Below are 18,350 nucleotides of genomic sequence, written 5' to 3'. Positions count from 1 at the left end.
TCAACATATAACGCTTACTCATAAACTTTGTTATCATTAATATCTTTTTATGTTGAACCATTGTGTTATTTTATTAAGTGTTGTAAACCTGTAAAATTGTTATGTTTTACTTTAATGATATCAGTATAGATTTTTATCGTTAGATATTTCTTCGAAATATCGAGTATGTGTGTTATCAAAATAAATTTTAATGAATTTGTAACAGTATTTTTCACTATCCAACATTAATAATTATTGTAATATGCACCTATATAATATATTATAACCCGTGTATTTATGTCTATCATTTGAGTGACATTACTTTGTATTACAATGTTATCCAAATAGCACTTGACACTAACCTTTGTATTTAAGCTCTGACATTGTATCAACAAAGACCATAACTACCCTCAAATAGCTCAAGTTCTATAGAAACTTTAAGGTTTAAAAGGTTTTATTTTTACGTTGTATAAAAGTTGAATTTTAAATGTTATTGTATATTAATATCGTGCCATTTGTATTGCAATCATCTTAAGAAAACTAACACTATTAAACACTTAATTAGTTAATAACTATTATGTAGGAAGTTCTTTGTCGTCAGTAGTTTTTTTTCTGTCTGTAGGTACCTATCTATTTTGTCATCTCTGTAATAAGGAAAAGTGAATTTATTTACCTACCAATTACCTATTTCAATAACAATCTAAAGTCAAGTGCTAATAAAATATTTTCGACCAAAAAAGCCCATTTCAAGAAGATACTCTATTTTAAAGTTCGATATTCTACGCCAGTTTTAATCCCCTTAATGGCATTGTACATCGACACCAATTACATCACTAGTTAATCGAATGACGTCACTCGATGTCGATGTCTAGTGGTGTCCTCTTTTCGGTTAATGGATGCGTTTTAAGATATTTTTTTCTTGTTCCGTTCGAACATGTCTGATGAAACGGATTGGTTTCGATCGGAGTCTTGATTGCAAGTCATGATTATTGAAACAAATCAGAGGTTGATTTTTCTGATTGCCTCGTATTTATATATATTCTATTGTCTACCACAACAATTTTTTTTTATGAAGTATTATAAGATACCTATTTAGTTCCATTATTTTATTCCTGTAGATTATAATATTATGAAATTTCAACGATTCGATAGCGTTTTAAACAAAAATCAAAAATATTGTAATTGCTCGTGAGTTTTTGTAAGATCGGCAATTAATTTTGATATAATAGAACCTACAATAAATAATACCAAAAATACATCATGAACATTCCTGTTCGATTTTCTTTACATTGTTCTGGATTTTCACGTAATTATAATTCGGCATTTTTGTTATTTGGGGTAAAATATATTTAAAAGTTGCTTTCATATTCTACATTTTATTTAATACATATAATTCCCATAATATTATCTTATGACGTACATATAATTCTTTCTGTATGTTATTATAAGAATCTTTTTATTAATACGTAAGTAGGTATTATTTAATTTCATGAATGTTTAAGAAATAAAAGTAAAATTTCAAGATCACGTCATGGCAATACCGTCACGTCATGGAGTAAGGCGACGAATATGCTACCTTTGAATCTTGCCAAAGAAGTTTCACTTTTGACACGTGTGCTCGGCATACACGCTCTTTTTTTTGTTTATAAAGCTCATGGTTACCTAATTTTGTGAAAACATTGATGTTTTCAATTAAAATGAGTACTTAAACATAGTTACCACAAACTAAAACAGTCCGTGAAAAATAATGAAACACGAATGTTGTAAAAGTTGAGTGATATTTGCGCAGTGGATTGCGCTCAAATTCAATTTTGTCGCAAATTGGTTAAAAACGACGGTTCTGTCAATATTAGTTAATTCTTTACTTGTTTCTCTATAACTGCTGTATTTGTGTTAGTACTTTTGAATTACAAATGATAATTAACATGGACGTAGTACTAATTCAAAAAGGATGATTGAATTTTGTGTTCAGCGTAGAAATGTAAAGATGTAGTGTGCTCAGAAAAATTATTACAGGCTCTAAGTTTACATTCTTTTAACGGCAAGTCAATATTTTCGTAATTTAATTTTACTTGTAAGTACCAATTAGGACTATGAAAAAACTATTTTTCTAGACGTTTTACTTTGAACAAATAAATGATTCACACTCTCTGTGAATGAATGAAGAAATTTCAGACTAGATACTAAAACTATATTTAGTTAAAGACATCCCAAATACGATTTTTTACAACATTTTCTACAGCATGGATACAGTTTTCTCCCTTTAGTGCGAGTTTTCAACGGTCTATTCGGATCTTTAGTTCCCGGCGAACACATCTTATCATATCTAGACTTGTATCTCTTCTTACAACTAACGTAGTCACTCTTATCAGACTTTTTTCTAGTTCCATAACCTAATCTTGGACACTTTTCAATCCTCCCCATTCTTTGTAGGTACTTCATTTCCATTTTATATTTTTTTATCCTCTCCTTTTCCCTTTTCCGTTCTTCGAGCCATTCGTCTAGTTTGATTTTCACTCTGTCACGGGTTTCCAGTATCTCTTTCAACTTCTTCTGTGAGACGTGTTTCGGTTTTAGAATCTTTTCCATATGTTTCACGAAGTCTTCTTTATTTTTTGGTTTAGATTTACGTCGAAATTCTGTTGTTTCGTTTACGTTTACATTTTCTACATCAGGCGCTCCATCTGTTTTATTTAACTCTTGCAATTGTTCTTTTAGGTCTTTCAAATAATCAGCAGCAAGAATGGCTTCTGTTTCATTGAGTATTTTAAACGACTCGATATTCTTGTCAATAGCATCATTGATTTTGAAGAAAAGATCGTTCTTCTCTTTTTCTAAATCTTCGATTTTCTTTTGTGCATTTTCTTCATCTGCTGTGATATTTTTGATTAAAACAACAAACAAAATGAAATTCACTATGAACATTATTTGAAAGTTTTGAAATAATGCATTTGAGCGTGGATCGGCGTAAAATATTGATATTGCATGTAAATGGAAGCAAGTTATTATTGATAACAAAAATATATGGAACAATAAAAATATTATTTTTGTATTGTATGTTTTCACATATTTACTCACTATAAATAGTGAGTAAATATGTGAAAACATACTACATAACTTCGACAGAGATAAATCTCTGTGGAAGTTTAGGCTAACGTGATATTATTATTTATTAAAAAGTTTTTGTTAAATTATTCTGTTATTAATAAATTTTTAGCCATATTCATTTGTAATGAAACTTTATTATTCATAAGTTTTAATATTTTATATAACACATACGCACATATTATTATCCCGGAATCCTACTACACAGCGGAATAAAAAGCGGCCATTTTCTATAATATTCCTAGGCAATAAGTCCTTTGAGCTATGTCAGATCACATAGACTCATATAAGTAGTCCACCATAAATAATTCAGAGGAATCATTCACTCCGAAACAGGGAGTTATCTAAATCCATGATACAAAGATATTGTTCGACTGGGCACAATCAAAAAAGTCCGAATTCAGGGACGCAGCGAGCCGGCTGATAAGATAGCGTGTTTCTAGCCCATTTGTATTATTGGCTGGAACCTCTACAGCTATGGGTTCTCGTGGGGAACTCGATTCGAGATTACATCGTGAATGTTTTAAAGAGAGAATGATGATGAGGAAGGAAGGACTGGTTATTGTACCAGTATTTACTTTAACACATTTTATTTTTATTCACTTGCTATGTATGGTGTGTTTCGCCGTATGTAAATTTTAGAAAGCTGTGAAGTATGAGGCAATGTGCTAGCTATTTGTAGATTTATTAGCATAAGATGTTATGACTATCAGATAAATTGTTATTAACCCTTAATTACTCGCGTGGGGTATATCTAACCCCACGGCGTATTTGAAGCGTCGTATCTCCGCCATTTTTAAAGCTACCTGGGTGCCTTTCTTAAGTGTTTAATGATTATGATGAAACATTTTGATGAATTTAGAAAAGGAATATATTACACTAATTAATAAACCACGATACACTACGAAACAAGTACGCATTACTTCAAGTTGAAATTTTGTGAGTTACATAATATAAATTATATACTTCGATAACTTTCCATGATATGTTAACAAGCATTTGTTATGCGTTGAAATTTACATTTACATTTTTCTTTGGTGTATCTTAATTAACTCGCATTTCTCGAATGAGAACTGCAAATATTTTGAAACGCAACTCGACATACAACACAACTCGAAGCGAAAACACTTCGACTGCATTCGATACTAGAACCACACCACGCGTACGTCCACCGGGTATCGAGCCGTGGTTAAGACATTACTCAGATTAATTTGGGTCCGTAATGAAGCGGCCGACTATCGAGGGCCCAAGACCCACATGCTACATTTACTGCCTCCGATTTGCTCGTTATAAATGCTTGTGTGAGCTGAATTGAATTGAGCTGCCTCTTGGACCTTTACTTATATTTTTATAGCGTTTGATACGCTTAATGTTAGGGTGGATCACATTGGTTGTATTTATTTTGGGGAAATTGAATTTTGAGGGATTTAAAGCGCGGTTTACTCGATATTCTTCGATGGATTGCAGTGAGTGTATGAGTGGCTTTAAAACGTGATTTATTCTTCGTAATTTATACTTTATTAGTAAGTTTCTTCGCGTATAAGATAATTATTTTACGCATAAAAAGTAAATTGCGTAGATGTAGAAAATACCCTTTCGCCGAAGTAAACGAAAAAAAATATTACGAAACTACCAAAAAAGGCTAATTGGAAAAACCCACATAGAACTGATAAATTAGAACATAATATTTTTTATTATTTCAAGAAAAGCTCGCAAAGGTATTGAGTTTGGAATCAATTTATCTAGGCTCAGATTTATTTTTAACCCGAGACTTTCAGAGGACGCGTGCTTGGGATTAATGTGGCACAAGGGGGGGATACAAACTAATAGGGGACGACGACTCGGAGAATGTATTCATGGATTTAGTATGTTTGTATACTAGCTGTTTCTCATGGCTTTGACTGTGTGGTAAAAGGAGGAACATTTTGATGCCATTTATACTGTGAATATTACAGCGCGCAGCGTTGCTTACCACGATGACTTACTACTTATAGTAGGGTACTCGCTTTAGCCTCTTAACTGTCAGCAGACAAAGATATCATGGTATAAAATAGCACCATTGCGACGTGAAAGACAGACACAAAATAAATTTCGCATTTATAAGTAGATATATATTTAATTTTACAATGTGTTTGTACTTAAAAGAACGTTTACATCTTTGTATTTATACAAACATATTAATTTTACGTAGCAAGGAGGGTAATTTTAACAGTTAGCAGAAAGCTTTTCCAGGAATAATACATACAATAATAATTATTACATAATACAATCGGTTTGAAAGCCGCATTCATTAGTAATTGTAGTGCTTACAGACGTAGCCAACCTAACCAAGACTGATATCATAAAGATGAAGGATTGATTTGCGGTTGTAATGATATGATGAGATATTTGTAATGTATTATCAACAGCTGTGGTATTATACTCAAAAACTACATAACAAGTATCAAAAATAAAATATACGTAGTAAGGTACATTATTTCTGAAAGGGCTATAATCGGCAAGCGGCTAGTTATAGATGTCGCCTAGATATAAATTTAAATGACTCAAGATTTTAAACCAGATAATATTATATTTTTTAACCGATTCCAAAACAATAATATGTATATTTTGTACGTAATGTGTTTTTTATAGCAAAGCTTTAAGACAACAATATTAAGAGACGGGGAGAAATATTCGATTGGGATGTTGTTTCGACAAATTGTGGCAACTCGGAAATTGAGTAATGGCTCGGTATTGCTTTGTTTATGGCGGAACTACGCTGAGTTTGAACTTAAGTGATGTTAGTGAACTTAGCAGATCATTTTTAGCAGATCAAAAAAAAATGTGAGTTCTTATCGCGTGCAGTTGAGTTCTACAGTTCCTGATACTTTTTAGAAATAGTTCTGGCGTTTTTACCTTAAAAAACGACATTTGAAAAAATGATCTGCCAACTTCCCGTAGCAGATCATTTTTAGCAGATCAAAAAAAAATGTGAGTTCTTATCGCGTGCAGTTGAGTTCTACAGTTCCTGATACTTTTTAGAAATAGTTCTGGCGTTTTTACCTTAACAAACGACATTTGAAAAAACCCGACCTGGACCCGGCTTAACGTGATGCTAAGACGTAATGCTACGACGTGATGCTACGACGTGATGCTACGGCGTGATGCTACGCTGTGATGCTACGCCGTGATGCTACGGCGTAATGCTACGGCATGTGTTACGGCGTGATGCTACGGCGTAATGCTACGGCATGTGTTACGGCGTGATGCTACGGCGTGATGCTACGGTGTGATGCTACGGTGTGATGCTACGGCATGATGTTACGGCATGATGCTACGGCATGATGCTACGGCATGATGCTACGGCGTGATGCTACGGCGCGATGCTACGGCGTAATGCTACGGCGCGATGCTACGGCATTATGCTACGGCATTATGCTACGGCATGATACTACGGCGTGATGCTACGGCGTGATGCTACGGCATGATGCTACGGCATGATGCTACGGCATGATGCTACGGCATGATGCTACGGCATGATGCTACGGCATGATGCAAAAAGTATCAGGAACTGTAGAACTCAACTGCACGCGATAAGAACTCACATTTTTTTTTATCTGCTAAAAATGATCTGCTACGGGAAGTTGGCAGATTATTTTTTCAAATGTAGTTTTTTAAGGTAAAAACGCCAGAACTATTTCTAAAAAGTATCAGGAACTGTAGAACTCAACTGCACGCGATAAGAAATCACATTTTTTTTTTGATCTGCTAAAAATGATCTGCTAAGTTCACTAACATACTTAACCCGGCGTCTGTATGGTAGAAAATTGTTACACCGACTGTCAAGTGGGTCAAAATTACCCTGAAATGTAGAAGCCTTTATTTTGTTGAACTTTAAATATAATATAAATATATGAGTATATTTTAGTTAGAACACTAATTTTAAGGTTATGCAGCAGAAATAAAAGGCAATTTAACTAATCGTAGCATCTTTGTTTGAGTTATGAAAAAACATACAAAAATAATCAACAAAAATAGACATCCTCAGTCTCGTTACTATAAAATAACATAAATGTTCACTTATAATCTTACAATTATCGTTTTGGTGTAGTTGAAAACGAGATCTTTCAAACTTAAATCAAAATAAAAATAAAACAGTCCTAAGTTAGTCTCATTCTTGCAACATATCACAGCACTCTTTGCAGTACGGAACAATATGTTCGGGACAAATAAACTTGTGACAGTTTGTGCATGTATGCGTCGTTTTGCGATCTTTTTTGGCTGGGCAAACTTGACACCTTTTCCGTACACCTTGTACATTTGCAGGTGGCTCCTCAGATGGTTCTCCAAGAAAATCTCTGATTCTCTTTCGCGTTTCTCTCGGCAACTGCACGACATCTTGGCGAGTATTCAAGTGGTTATTTACGAGAGCAAGGCCTAACTTTTTGAGGAATTGGCGCCGTTTTACAATTTGATTATTATTTTTATTCTTCAGCAATCTATTTCTGATAAAGCCGACTTGGCTTGTGGCTGTACTCCTGGAGGCACTGTAATAATATTTTTTCCATTCTTGTACGTCTATTTTGACGAAAAGGTTGCTTTTGCCACTTAGTTCCATCTTTGCCAACATAATATTGTGATCTTTGTACCTGTAGTTCACTTAGAGGTGTATCATCTTCGTCACTGCTAGAAGGCGCCTGTTCTGTGTCAGTCTCTTGACTTTGAACACTGACACGATCCTGATCTTCCTCGCTTTCTGACGAAATTCCACTTTTCTCTGAATCAGATTGCTCTAAAATTGCTAAAATACGCTGCCGCTCACATTCATCACGATCCATTTTAAATTATAACCTACAAATAGCAGAATACGGAAATTATAATCTTTTTACACTAACTACTAAAATGGCGCATAATTGTTACATTGACTGTATAGTTGGGTCATATTTACCTTTTTGACGTTTGCGCACGTGTAACTCCCGGTGCAGTCGCACGACAACTAAACTGTGGCATAAAACAAGAAAGGTGATGTCTTAACTCCAGCTACTGAGAAGTACGGCAACGTCGCGTTCGATTCTTAAAAGATACAAACAATTGAAAATTGCGCGGGTCATATTGACCCAACCATACAGACGCCGGGTTAAGTGTTTATTTGAATACTAGCTTATCGCCCGCGGCTTCGCCCACTTTGTCTAAAACCTAATAAATTATATACTAAAACCTTCCTCTTGAATCACTCTATCTACTACAAAAACCGCATCAAAATTCGTTGCGTAGTTTTAAAGATTTAAGTATACATAGGGACATAGGGACAGAAAAAGGGACTTTGTTTTATACTGTGTAGTGATTATGCGTTGATATATTACTTATATATATATATACGATTAGATACATTAGAGTTATTACAATACTAAGAAGCAAAGAGTTGATTTTTGTATCTTCGAAAGAAACTCAAAAACTATTTCTTTCAAAAGTTTTTTCACCATCAGAAATCTATACTAATATTATAAAGCTGAAGAGTTTGTTTGTTTGAACGCGTAAATCTCAGGAACTACTTGTCCGATTTGAAAAAAAAATTCGGTGTTAGATAGCTTATTTATCGAGAAAGGCTATAGGCTATATATAATCACGCTAAGACCAACAGGAGCGGAGCAATACGGGTGGAACCGCGGGCTAGTATATTATGATATAGACGAAGATCGTTAGTTTTATTCTTTTCTTCGTTTAGCATCAATCTCCGGGAGAGAAGTTTTTTAATAACAATATTGTGTTCAATAAAATATGAATAAGGAAAAAAGTTTCCTTTCAAATTGAGCCGAAAATTTTAAAAGGAAAGTAGATACTTTTTCCTCTGGATTGAATTCATTAATTAAATTACTCATTAAAATGGTTGTATCGTAGATCCTTGATGGATAAAAAGGTTTCAAAAGAATGTTTTTCAATAATCTGTAATTTTACTTGTAGGTATCGGAAAACAATTTATGCTTTATTTTATTTGAACATTTTTAGTGGGTGTGATTATGGTAAAAACTAATATGTTTTTGAATGTAGAATGTTGAAAATAATCTACGATGTTAATAATATGATGCTTTTGCGCAAAATCAGCTGATCGGATCTATATGAAATTTGGTACACAAATATAATTTAGTCTGGCACTAGAGTACCACGCGAGTGAAGCTGCGGGCTTTAGCTAGTTTATAAAAGACGTCTGCATAGGCCGTAGATAAAGGCAATTCCCATGAGAATGACATTTGTTGCAACAGTAAAAAGTAGCATAAATCTCTATAGCTTCCTTCCTATCTGTTGACACAAATATCATAATATGATAATATCGCTCTGTTTCGACGTGAAAAAACATACACACTACCTACTACTGTCTACCATTTATTCCACGTATTTTTAACGAAATGAAAAAATGTTACATTCATTATTTCTACATACAATTCTAAAAAAAATCATGGAATATTTTTTTAACTAAATAGCCGAAGTTCCCACTCATAGCACACGCATAAGGCCCGTACCTGCCGTGCGATGGGAAATGAAAAATCCCGCGTCGCGCCTCTGTTCGCGCCCTTAGCGGAAACTAGCTGTTCATTGTTGATTTATGTGACAGAGTTCTTAATTAATTGAATAATTATGTTTGTTTCTGTTTGTGTTTTAAACGTTCTGTCGGTTTGTGTGTTTGATTTAGTGTGACAGACTATTGGTGTTTTGTTGTGGTCGGGTAAATGTTGGAACTGTGGAAGTATATTATGATTCAAATTCGTTTATTTGTTTAAGCTTTGTAAGACAGTTGTTACATACGTTAAGTAAATTGAAAAATGTACCAGGTAAATGTATGTAGTAGGTATGCAATATTTTCTAACAGAATATGTATGTATTACTATCAAATATAAATTTCAAAAGTTTTATATCAGAAAGAGCAAATAAATGTGCGTGTGTTCGTTTCAACCTTACCTCGTAAGCTACTCGACCGATTTTATTAATTCTTCTACTAGTATAAGATCCCACCGCAGGATTATAGTTTTTTTTTGCTAAAACAAAAACTTTATGTATCCTTATAATTAGGAGAATATATATCGACTGGGTTGTCAGTCAAAATTTGGCCGCAAGCATTTTTAATTAAATAAATTTAATCGATTTTTCGGGAAACATTTCGTTCACTACTTATTTATAGGTAATTGACGGAAAAGAATAGCTTATTCCTCTTCTTCCTTTTGCAATATTCCTCTTAGACTATACCATTAGAAAGCTACACAATTACCTAGTAACAGAAGATATATTTCATTGTTTTTAATAAGGGTAACTAACTGGGAAAAGGGTGCTAAGTCTTTACTTGGAATCTAAGACCTAGTTTTCAGCGTATCACCAATATAGTATAGCTTCATATTAATCAAATATAAACTTTAATTAATAGTTATATAGGTTGAAATTCGTGTATAGCAAGTAGTGCAATCTATTACAGTGAGCGAGCAATTCCAATAAAGGGGATATTGTTTTATAACGAATTTCCTGTATCCTTTGACGTAATTAAACATTTCAATGTTGCTCCTGTTAAACTATATTTTGGTTATGAAATATTATAAAAATGTTTTTTTTTATTGTAAAATAATTCTTTTTGACATTATATTGAAAGAAAGAGAAATACGAGCCTATTATTATAATTTTATACAGCTTTCCCCCCCAGTTTCGCTGTATTTTGTGTTCAAGCTTCCTACTAACAATTTTAGCCATAAAACCGTCTTAGTATTTAGTAACCGTATGCAAATTGTACCAAACTATAACAAGGAACTTTAAAATTACCTAAAATTTATACCCCATATTACATTATAGTATATCAGAAAATTAATAAACCAGAAACCAAAAATAGGTACTGAAAAGCGAGTTTAGTATAACAATACAAATATAACAAAGCACGACCGCAAATCAGCTGCAGCGTGACACAAAACGTTACTGTAACAAATACGCTCAAATAACTCAACCTCGTCAAACTACGAGTGCGGTGAGGTAAATGTAGCTATAAGCGACACTTACACTACTAATTATTAATATACCAAAGAAAGATAAAGATAATTAAATGATCATAGAACAAAAATACATAATTATATGTTCCAGAGTGAGTTTTTGAACCAATAATTTAATAATATGTTACGCTCAAAGACCGATAACACTCATTCATCACGATCATCTTATATTTGTCTACGCCCTTAAGGTAGGGCATAGTCGAAGTATGTTTTAAAGTTATTATTACATGATATGCTACAATAAAAGGTAAAACACAACATAAAAGTGATCAAGATAACATGTAGAGCTGTATATAAAACAATACACTTTTGTTCAATTTACAACGAAATTATTGAGAACATAATTCAGATGTTCCTTTCTTCGAAATGTAGTTACGAAATTGCAACTAATTAAGCTCAAAGCAAGAGGCGTGTAACATGTCTAGACATGATCCTAAATATTCAATATGATGACTCTACAATTTGCATATAAATTATATTCTATAAGTAATAAATTATAATTTAGATCTAGTCTCTTAGTCATCTAAGTCTAGATGTAGGCCGATAATATTGCCTTTACCCTATATCCATAACACTGCGGTACATTAATTGTTTAACGTTAATTTTGAAGCGAGTCATATATTAGCTTGTAATCAATGCATTCATTAGCCTATTTATACACTAATTACTTGATATAACCCATTTAAATAGATATTAATATGACTTGTGTGGCCTTTTAAAGTTTGTTAGTTTGTAAATGAAGGAAACATAGTTATGAAAAACTATGTAACATAGTTACAAAAAGTTTCTCGACATATTATTATCACATAGATAATAATCTATTGCGTAGTTTTGTAGATTTAAGCAACAAAGGGACATAATATGGATATAGGAACGATTTAGTTTTTTACTATGTAGTGATATTATTATAAAGATAAGCTAAAATGTATTTCCGAATAGCATAGTAGTGCCCTGCTTGTAATCAAACACGACTCGCACTTTACCAGTTTCAAACATTTATTCAAAGGGTAAGATATAAAAGGGGCATTCAAAATGAAAGCTCAGCTAATTGCAGTGGTACCTGCATTTGATTGTCGTATATTGTGGCATCCAATAATTAAACAGACTGCAGCCACCTGGCTTATTGCATTCCGATCCAGTTATGTAACCGCATAGTTCGAGAGCTGGCTGACAGGTTTGCTATATGATCTGCGGAGCTAAAATGGTAACTTTCGGTGAATCATACACTGATAATGTAATGAATCTAATAGGAAATTGCATTTGAAAAAAATTCATAATTTCAATCATTTTACAGTTAAAAATATAATTCATCTTTTTATCGTTTTTGGTATGGAAAGTCTGGTGTAAAGTAGTGAAATGACGGATAAATGGCCATCTTGCGAAAAATAGAGGAATTGCTAAGAATCTGCTAACAATTCACGGAATGATCATGGATTCTAGTGAATGTGTTAATTATATTTTCAATTCAGCGGTAAGTCACTTTTCTTGGAATTTTCATCCATTCGCTGAAAGAAGCTCTACAATTTTTTATGTAAATAACATTCAGGTTTCAGCGATTGATTTTCTTGTTATTTAATTTAATATGCATAAAATAATCCGTTTATTTAAAATACCATTTGTGTAAAATAAAAAGAATAGCTGAAATACTGCACGTAATATCGAATTTTAATAGAACATAAACTGAAAATTATCCGGATATCTTAGACTGCATAATGCATATATGGTAGTGTTAGCTGAACTCCACCAATACGACAGGTTAGCAGTTTAGACTATAGTGATAGAATAAGCATGCTAATAAATACCCAACCCACCAACATACCAACCAACCAACCAACCAATCAATCAATCAATCAAAAGTACCACACCAAAAACTTATACAATACAAATGATCTCCTGTACTACGCGGTTCGCAGTCGTAACTCATTGCAGTAAGTTTCACGAACTTGCCCGTTTGTTCACCATTGTTATATTTACGGGTAACACGAAACCGGACGGTTAATTAATTTTTAAACAACTACAAGTTTCCAACTTTGTGCAGGTACTGTTTAAGATTTGTATGGTGTTTCTAGGTGATAGGAAAGGTATTGTGGATCATTTGTGTGGTTTACGTCTTAATTATAAGTGTAGTCATACATCTTAAAAGTTTTTGAAGTGAAACTACTTTATCGGGGTTGGAAAAAAATTTAGTGTAACATTTTTTCGTTACTCGTGACATTTTTCCGTTACGCGCCATCTTTTTTTATCCCAACCACGCGTGATTCGACGTATTTCTGTAAAGTTGCTTATAGTAAATTATTTTTTGAAAAATAAGGTCATAAAGAAGTTTCACTTCTTACGTGTTACTAGTACACGCACACATTTTTTTTATTTAATTCTTATTTGATGTTATCTACTACTTCTCAAATAATTTAATATTAACATTATGTTGAGTAGATTGATACATAAAAACGTGACCTAGGCATTAAGTTTCTGATAACTTAGGTACACTATTCAATTATTATTATTTCAATTCAACGGTAAGTCACTTTTCTTGGAATTTTCATCCATTCGCTGAAAGAAGCTCTACAATATTTTAATGTTTATTGGTTTCAGTGATTGATTTTATTGTTATATTTTAATTTGATATGCATAAAATAATCAGTTTATTTATAAAATACCATTTGTGTAAAATAAACAGAATAGCTGTAATGGTTACTTACTAATTTATGAGCCAACGCGAGGTTCCGCACGGTTTCATCCGCAAACGAAGCCGTGGCCAAAATCAAGTATTTCTAATTTCTATAGCTCATGTGGTATTCTGTAGAACCTTTATTACTGTAAAGTTTCATCCAAATCTGTCAAGTACTTTTTCAGCCACTTCTAATTTACAAGCGTACTTTCATACAAATCTTTTCTGTTTATAATATCAGTATATAAATAATCAATCAAACGTACGATACAAAGTACATACGTAAATCTTAATAAAATCTACTATTAATTTATTACTAAGACTAATTGTTAATTTGATAAAAAAATATCTTAATTAAATATTATGAATAATAAACAAGCCCAGCATTGCGTTTCATTATTTCCTCAACAAAATGAATGGGAGTAACTCTTCCCAGTATTCCGAGAAGTTTGTCTTGCGAATAACAGATATGTAAATTGTAAATAATGAATTAAACATAATATTGTAACGTAACAAGTCGAAGTTTGAGCGAACAAAACTAATTCATTGGAGCTTTGTGGGTTAGAGGTTGAAGAACGTCAAATTGTTATTGTTGACGCCGGGGACGGGAGGTAGCGGAATCGTAAAAATATTCTATATGATCTGGTAAAATTTACCAAATTTCATCAAAATCGGTTAAGTGGAGTATGCGTGAAGAAGAGACATACAGACGGACCTGTTGTCGTACCGGTACTACCTGGTGTAGATGCTAACGTAATAACATAAACAGTTCTTAGTTTAGTGGTAAGAAAAATATGTGTAAATAATTTATTTTCATATTTTTTTACGGCTTTTATGTACTATTAAAGTAAGTTAGAAACTACTATTAAAGTATTAAAAAATGTTGTAGAAGAATATAGAATGTGATAGAGTGTTTCGACGATTATCTTTAAGGTGATCACTATGGTCAAAACCGAAAAACACCATATACCTACATATTGAATTTTGTTGAGGAAACTGTTGGTACGATTGTCTTAAAAAAAATATATGTGATACTCAAGGATATAATTAACAAAGTGTATTGTTTACTTTTCAGTTTAGAACGGCCTAAACATAAAAAAAATACATACAAATCAACCCCTATTTGAACATAAAACGCATTTTGTTAGGAAAACGGCTACACATTTATACATGAAATTTATACCAAAAAATATGTTATGATATTTGTAACAATTTGTATTGATTGTTTTTTCAATTTTCATTATTAACGTTAAATTATCAAGAAAAAACTCGAATTTATAATAAAACCCACATAAAACCTCACCTCTATTGCATATTTTCGACGAAATTTGACGGTGTCAGTTCGACTCGGACGGGGGACTGTACGTGCGGTTTTTTTTGCAAAATAACGCTAAAGTTCACCGAATTGAATGTTTTGTTAAATTAAACCAGATTGTTATAGGTATTTACATGAGCAGTTCATGAAATGAAAGTTAAAAATAGGTATGTAAAGATATAAAAATCTGTTTGTAAATTAGTTTTGTTTTTGAAAGGCGTCATTGAATAATATCCAGTGTTGATAATTTTTGACAGTAAAATATTATCAGAAAACACATACCTATAAAACAGTAACCAGACTTTCCCTGTGCCTTGAATATTTTTTAAAAAAGATATATGCTGTTCTATCGTATATTTTAAGGGTCCAAAACAATCCAAATAGTGTCCGACCGAACTTTCGGTTTCGGTTTCGGTTTCGGCCGAGTTTCGGCCAAAAATCAAGTTTCGGCCGCAGTTTCGGTTTCGGCCAAAATCGGCCGAAACTTTTGCCGAAACCGAAACTTATTTCGCAAGTTCAGTGAACTTAGTTCACACACGTTGTGACACACGTTCACGCTCGCCTAACTTCGTTTTCCTCGGCAACGCTTTGACGGACGCTGTCAAAGCGTTGGTTGACCCACGCTGGTGGAAACAATTTTTGATTATCTATGTTGAGATTGGAACTGGGTGTAATAGTAATTAATAATTATTATTTTTATATAAGAGGTACCTTAAAGAGACTGATTATTCTTCTAAGTACAAATACCAATCCAAAGTATTAAAGACTCTTTAATAGAGAGAAAGATCTCAAAATACCAAAACTTAGTATTAAAAGTAACAGTAACAATTACTGATTTGATTTAGATGACTGATTTAACTGAGAACTTAATTTGAAAAAATAATAAAAATTAAAATTGTTATTATTAATATTTTAAAAATACTATTTTTTTATTTTATATTAAATAAATGATTACAACAAATTTAATATACTGTGTTTTCATTTCATGCCCTAATTAAGGCAAAATAATAGGTAAAATGCACCAAAGTTCAGTATTTTTAGAAATTTCATACTTGACCACGTGAGTTTCGGTTTCGGTTTCGGTTTCGGCCGAAACTGAAGCCACGGCCGAACATTCGGTTTCGGTTTCGGTTTCGGCCTGGAAACCAGTTTCGGTCGGACACTAAATCCAAAGCCGGGAGATACTGACACAAAATTTTGGGTCATTTGTAACGGGATGCCGGTTCTACAGTGGTCTTAGTACGCAATGACAAAAAGAAAAATCATGGTCAGAACAGTGGTACCGGCAGACTAGTCGCGTGGGCGTTAATCGAACTCGTCGGATAAATTACGGAAGGCAAACGATTTGTAACACAAAAATTTTAGGATTTACCGATAGCCCATAAAAAAGATGTAGGCGGTAGTTTCATGCCATACTTTTCCGGTGTAATTTACAGCCCACAATACCGACGTGAATGCGTTGATTTAAAAAAAAAAATTCAACCATTTGTACCAGGCTAATTTTTGCACAGGTAATCATCGTCCAGTAGCCATGTACGAAAATCGCCATGCCATACTTTTCAGACAGTTCCAAATGGTCGCCATACCGCCGAAAATCAGCAATTTTTTTATATTGTATAAAATCATTTAATTTTATATTATTGTATAAAATCGTAGGAAAGTCAAAACTGACATAAACGTATAGCAACATTTTTAGACGACGCCATTATAGGACGAAATTCTCAATTCAACTGAATTTTTTGTTGGTTCCGTTACCTCTGCACTTTTAACTGGGTGAACCGATGATTTCTTCTAGGTACACTAATATTATAAAGAGGAAAACTTTGTTTGTTTGTTTGTTTGATTGTAATGAATAGGCTCATAAACTACTGGACCGATTTTAAAAATTCTTTCACCATTCAAAAGCCACGAGTAATATAGGATATTTTATCCCGGAAATTCCACCGGAATTTCAATTTTTTTGAAACCGCGGGCGGAGCCGCCGGTGGAAAGCTAGTGATTCATAAAAATATAAATTATATAACAATAATTCCTTTGCAGTGACTCTCCGAGGAAAAAAGAAATAGATTCGTGTTACAAATTTTAAAATCATACATAGAACATTTCCATCGACAAGGTTTTCTGGTATTTATAATCTACCGCCTTATAATTTATAATCTACAACTTAACCTCCCCTCCAGTTGGTTAGTTGTCAGTCGATCGCTTACATTTTTTGAAGAGACGATCAGCGAGCCAATTGATCTTAAACAGCCGACCAGGGCGGTCTATAAGTGCCATAGCCGTGCCTTGTGATTTATGTAAGATTTAAGAAAACTATCAAGTGAATGTACCAAGTGAAGGAATAATAAAATATGAATTGTGACGAAGGCGATTTTATGCTACAACCCAACATTCAAATTAGGATTTAAAAAATTAACCCCGAACTAACTACAAAATACATAACAAGTCGAAAAAAACGTGATTTCTTGTCCGTTCCCCTATTTTTTCGGTGTGTGTAGGTTGCATGCATATATTCCTACTAGGTATGAAGAGATATACAGAGAACGCTAAATACATTTGCCTGGTCACCATTACCATTCGATACACCATGACATGGTAGAGGCCGTTCTATAGAATTACGTCAAATAATGTACTCCATCTTTTATATCTTTTTAGGTGAGATGTTCTCCACCCTAGCCATCATCAGGTCTCCAGAATATAGTAGAGTCCGTGTTGAATAAAATTAATTTCTAAATCGGTGTTTTCTTAACTGTTCCCCACTCTAGAACTTATTGACTTGCTTAGTCATCTTAAGGTCTCCAGAATGGGTCATGTAGTAGAGACTTTGCTTATAACGGTTAATGTTGAAAGATGAGTCTTCCTACATTACATTTACAACATACATAGTACACAATATTTACTGTTCATAAATGTAATATGTTACTGCCTCTCAGAGAAAACATAGATTAGGTAGAAACCACTAACACATTACGATACAATACGATACAGTATACAATTCCATAATCTTTGGTCACTTTTACTTCAACAACGATGTATATTTATAGAGGGCGGTTAAAAAAACAAATTCAAATGTAGTGACAGAATCATTAAGGTCGTTGAACCGTGTAATTGCCTTAACAATAAACATTATACATCTCATATTAAAACATACCTGTTTCAAAAATAAGGCATAGGCATTCGCCAAGCAGTGATGAAATGATATTATGATTACGTTATATTATAAAATAAATGACGTATGTATAAATAGTAGGTATTTAAGATATGAGAATAAAGCGCGTCACAC

General features: G+C 33.1%; 1 protein-coding gene across 1 annotated transcript; it reads right to left on the bottom strand.

Annotated features, from left to right (window-relative positions):
• Positions 1 to 2,178: 2,178 nt before the first annotated feature.
• LOC149896963 (uncharacterized) lies at positions 2,179 to 2,904 on the bottom strand. The gene has a single exon (XM_090117236.1). It carries the CDS (start codon positions 2,902 to 2,904, stop codon positions 2,179 to 2,181), a length of 726 nt encoding a protein of 241 aa, XP_089973362.1.
• Between the last annotated feature and the right edge of the window lie 15,446 nt (positions 2,905 to 18,350).

The sequence above is a fragment of the Colias eurytheme genome, chromosome 27 (genome assembly GCF_061535395.1).
Source record: "Colias eurytheme isolate Ceu_HAF_F1 chromosome 27, ilColEury1 Martin Lab GWU primary, whole genome shotgun sequence".
Taxonomy (NCBI): domain Eukaryota; kingdom Metazoa; phylum Arthropoda; class Insecta; order Lepidoptera; family Pieridae; genus Colias; species Colias eurytheme.
This window is presented reverse-complemented; position numbering and strand designations above follow the sequence as displayed.

What these genes read in the sequence shown, in the direction of transcription:
- LOC149896963 (XM_090117236.1), bottom strand. Translation starts at nt 2,904, where the DNA reads ATGTTCATAGTGAATTTCATTTTGTTTGTTGTTTTAATCAAAAATATC.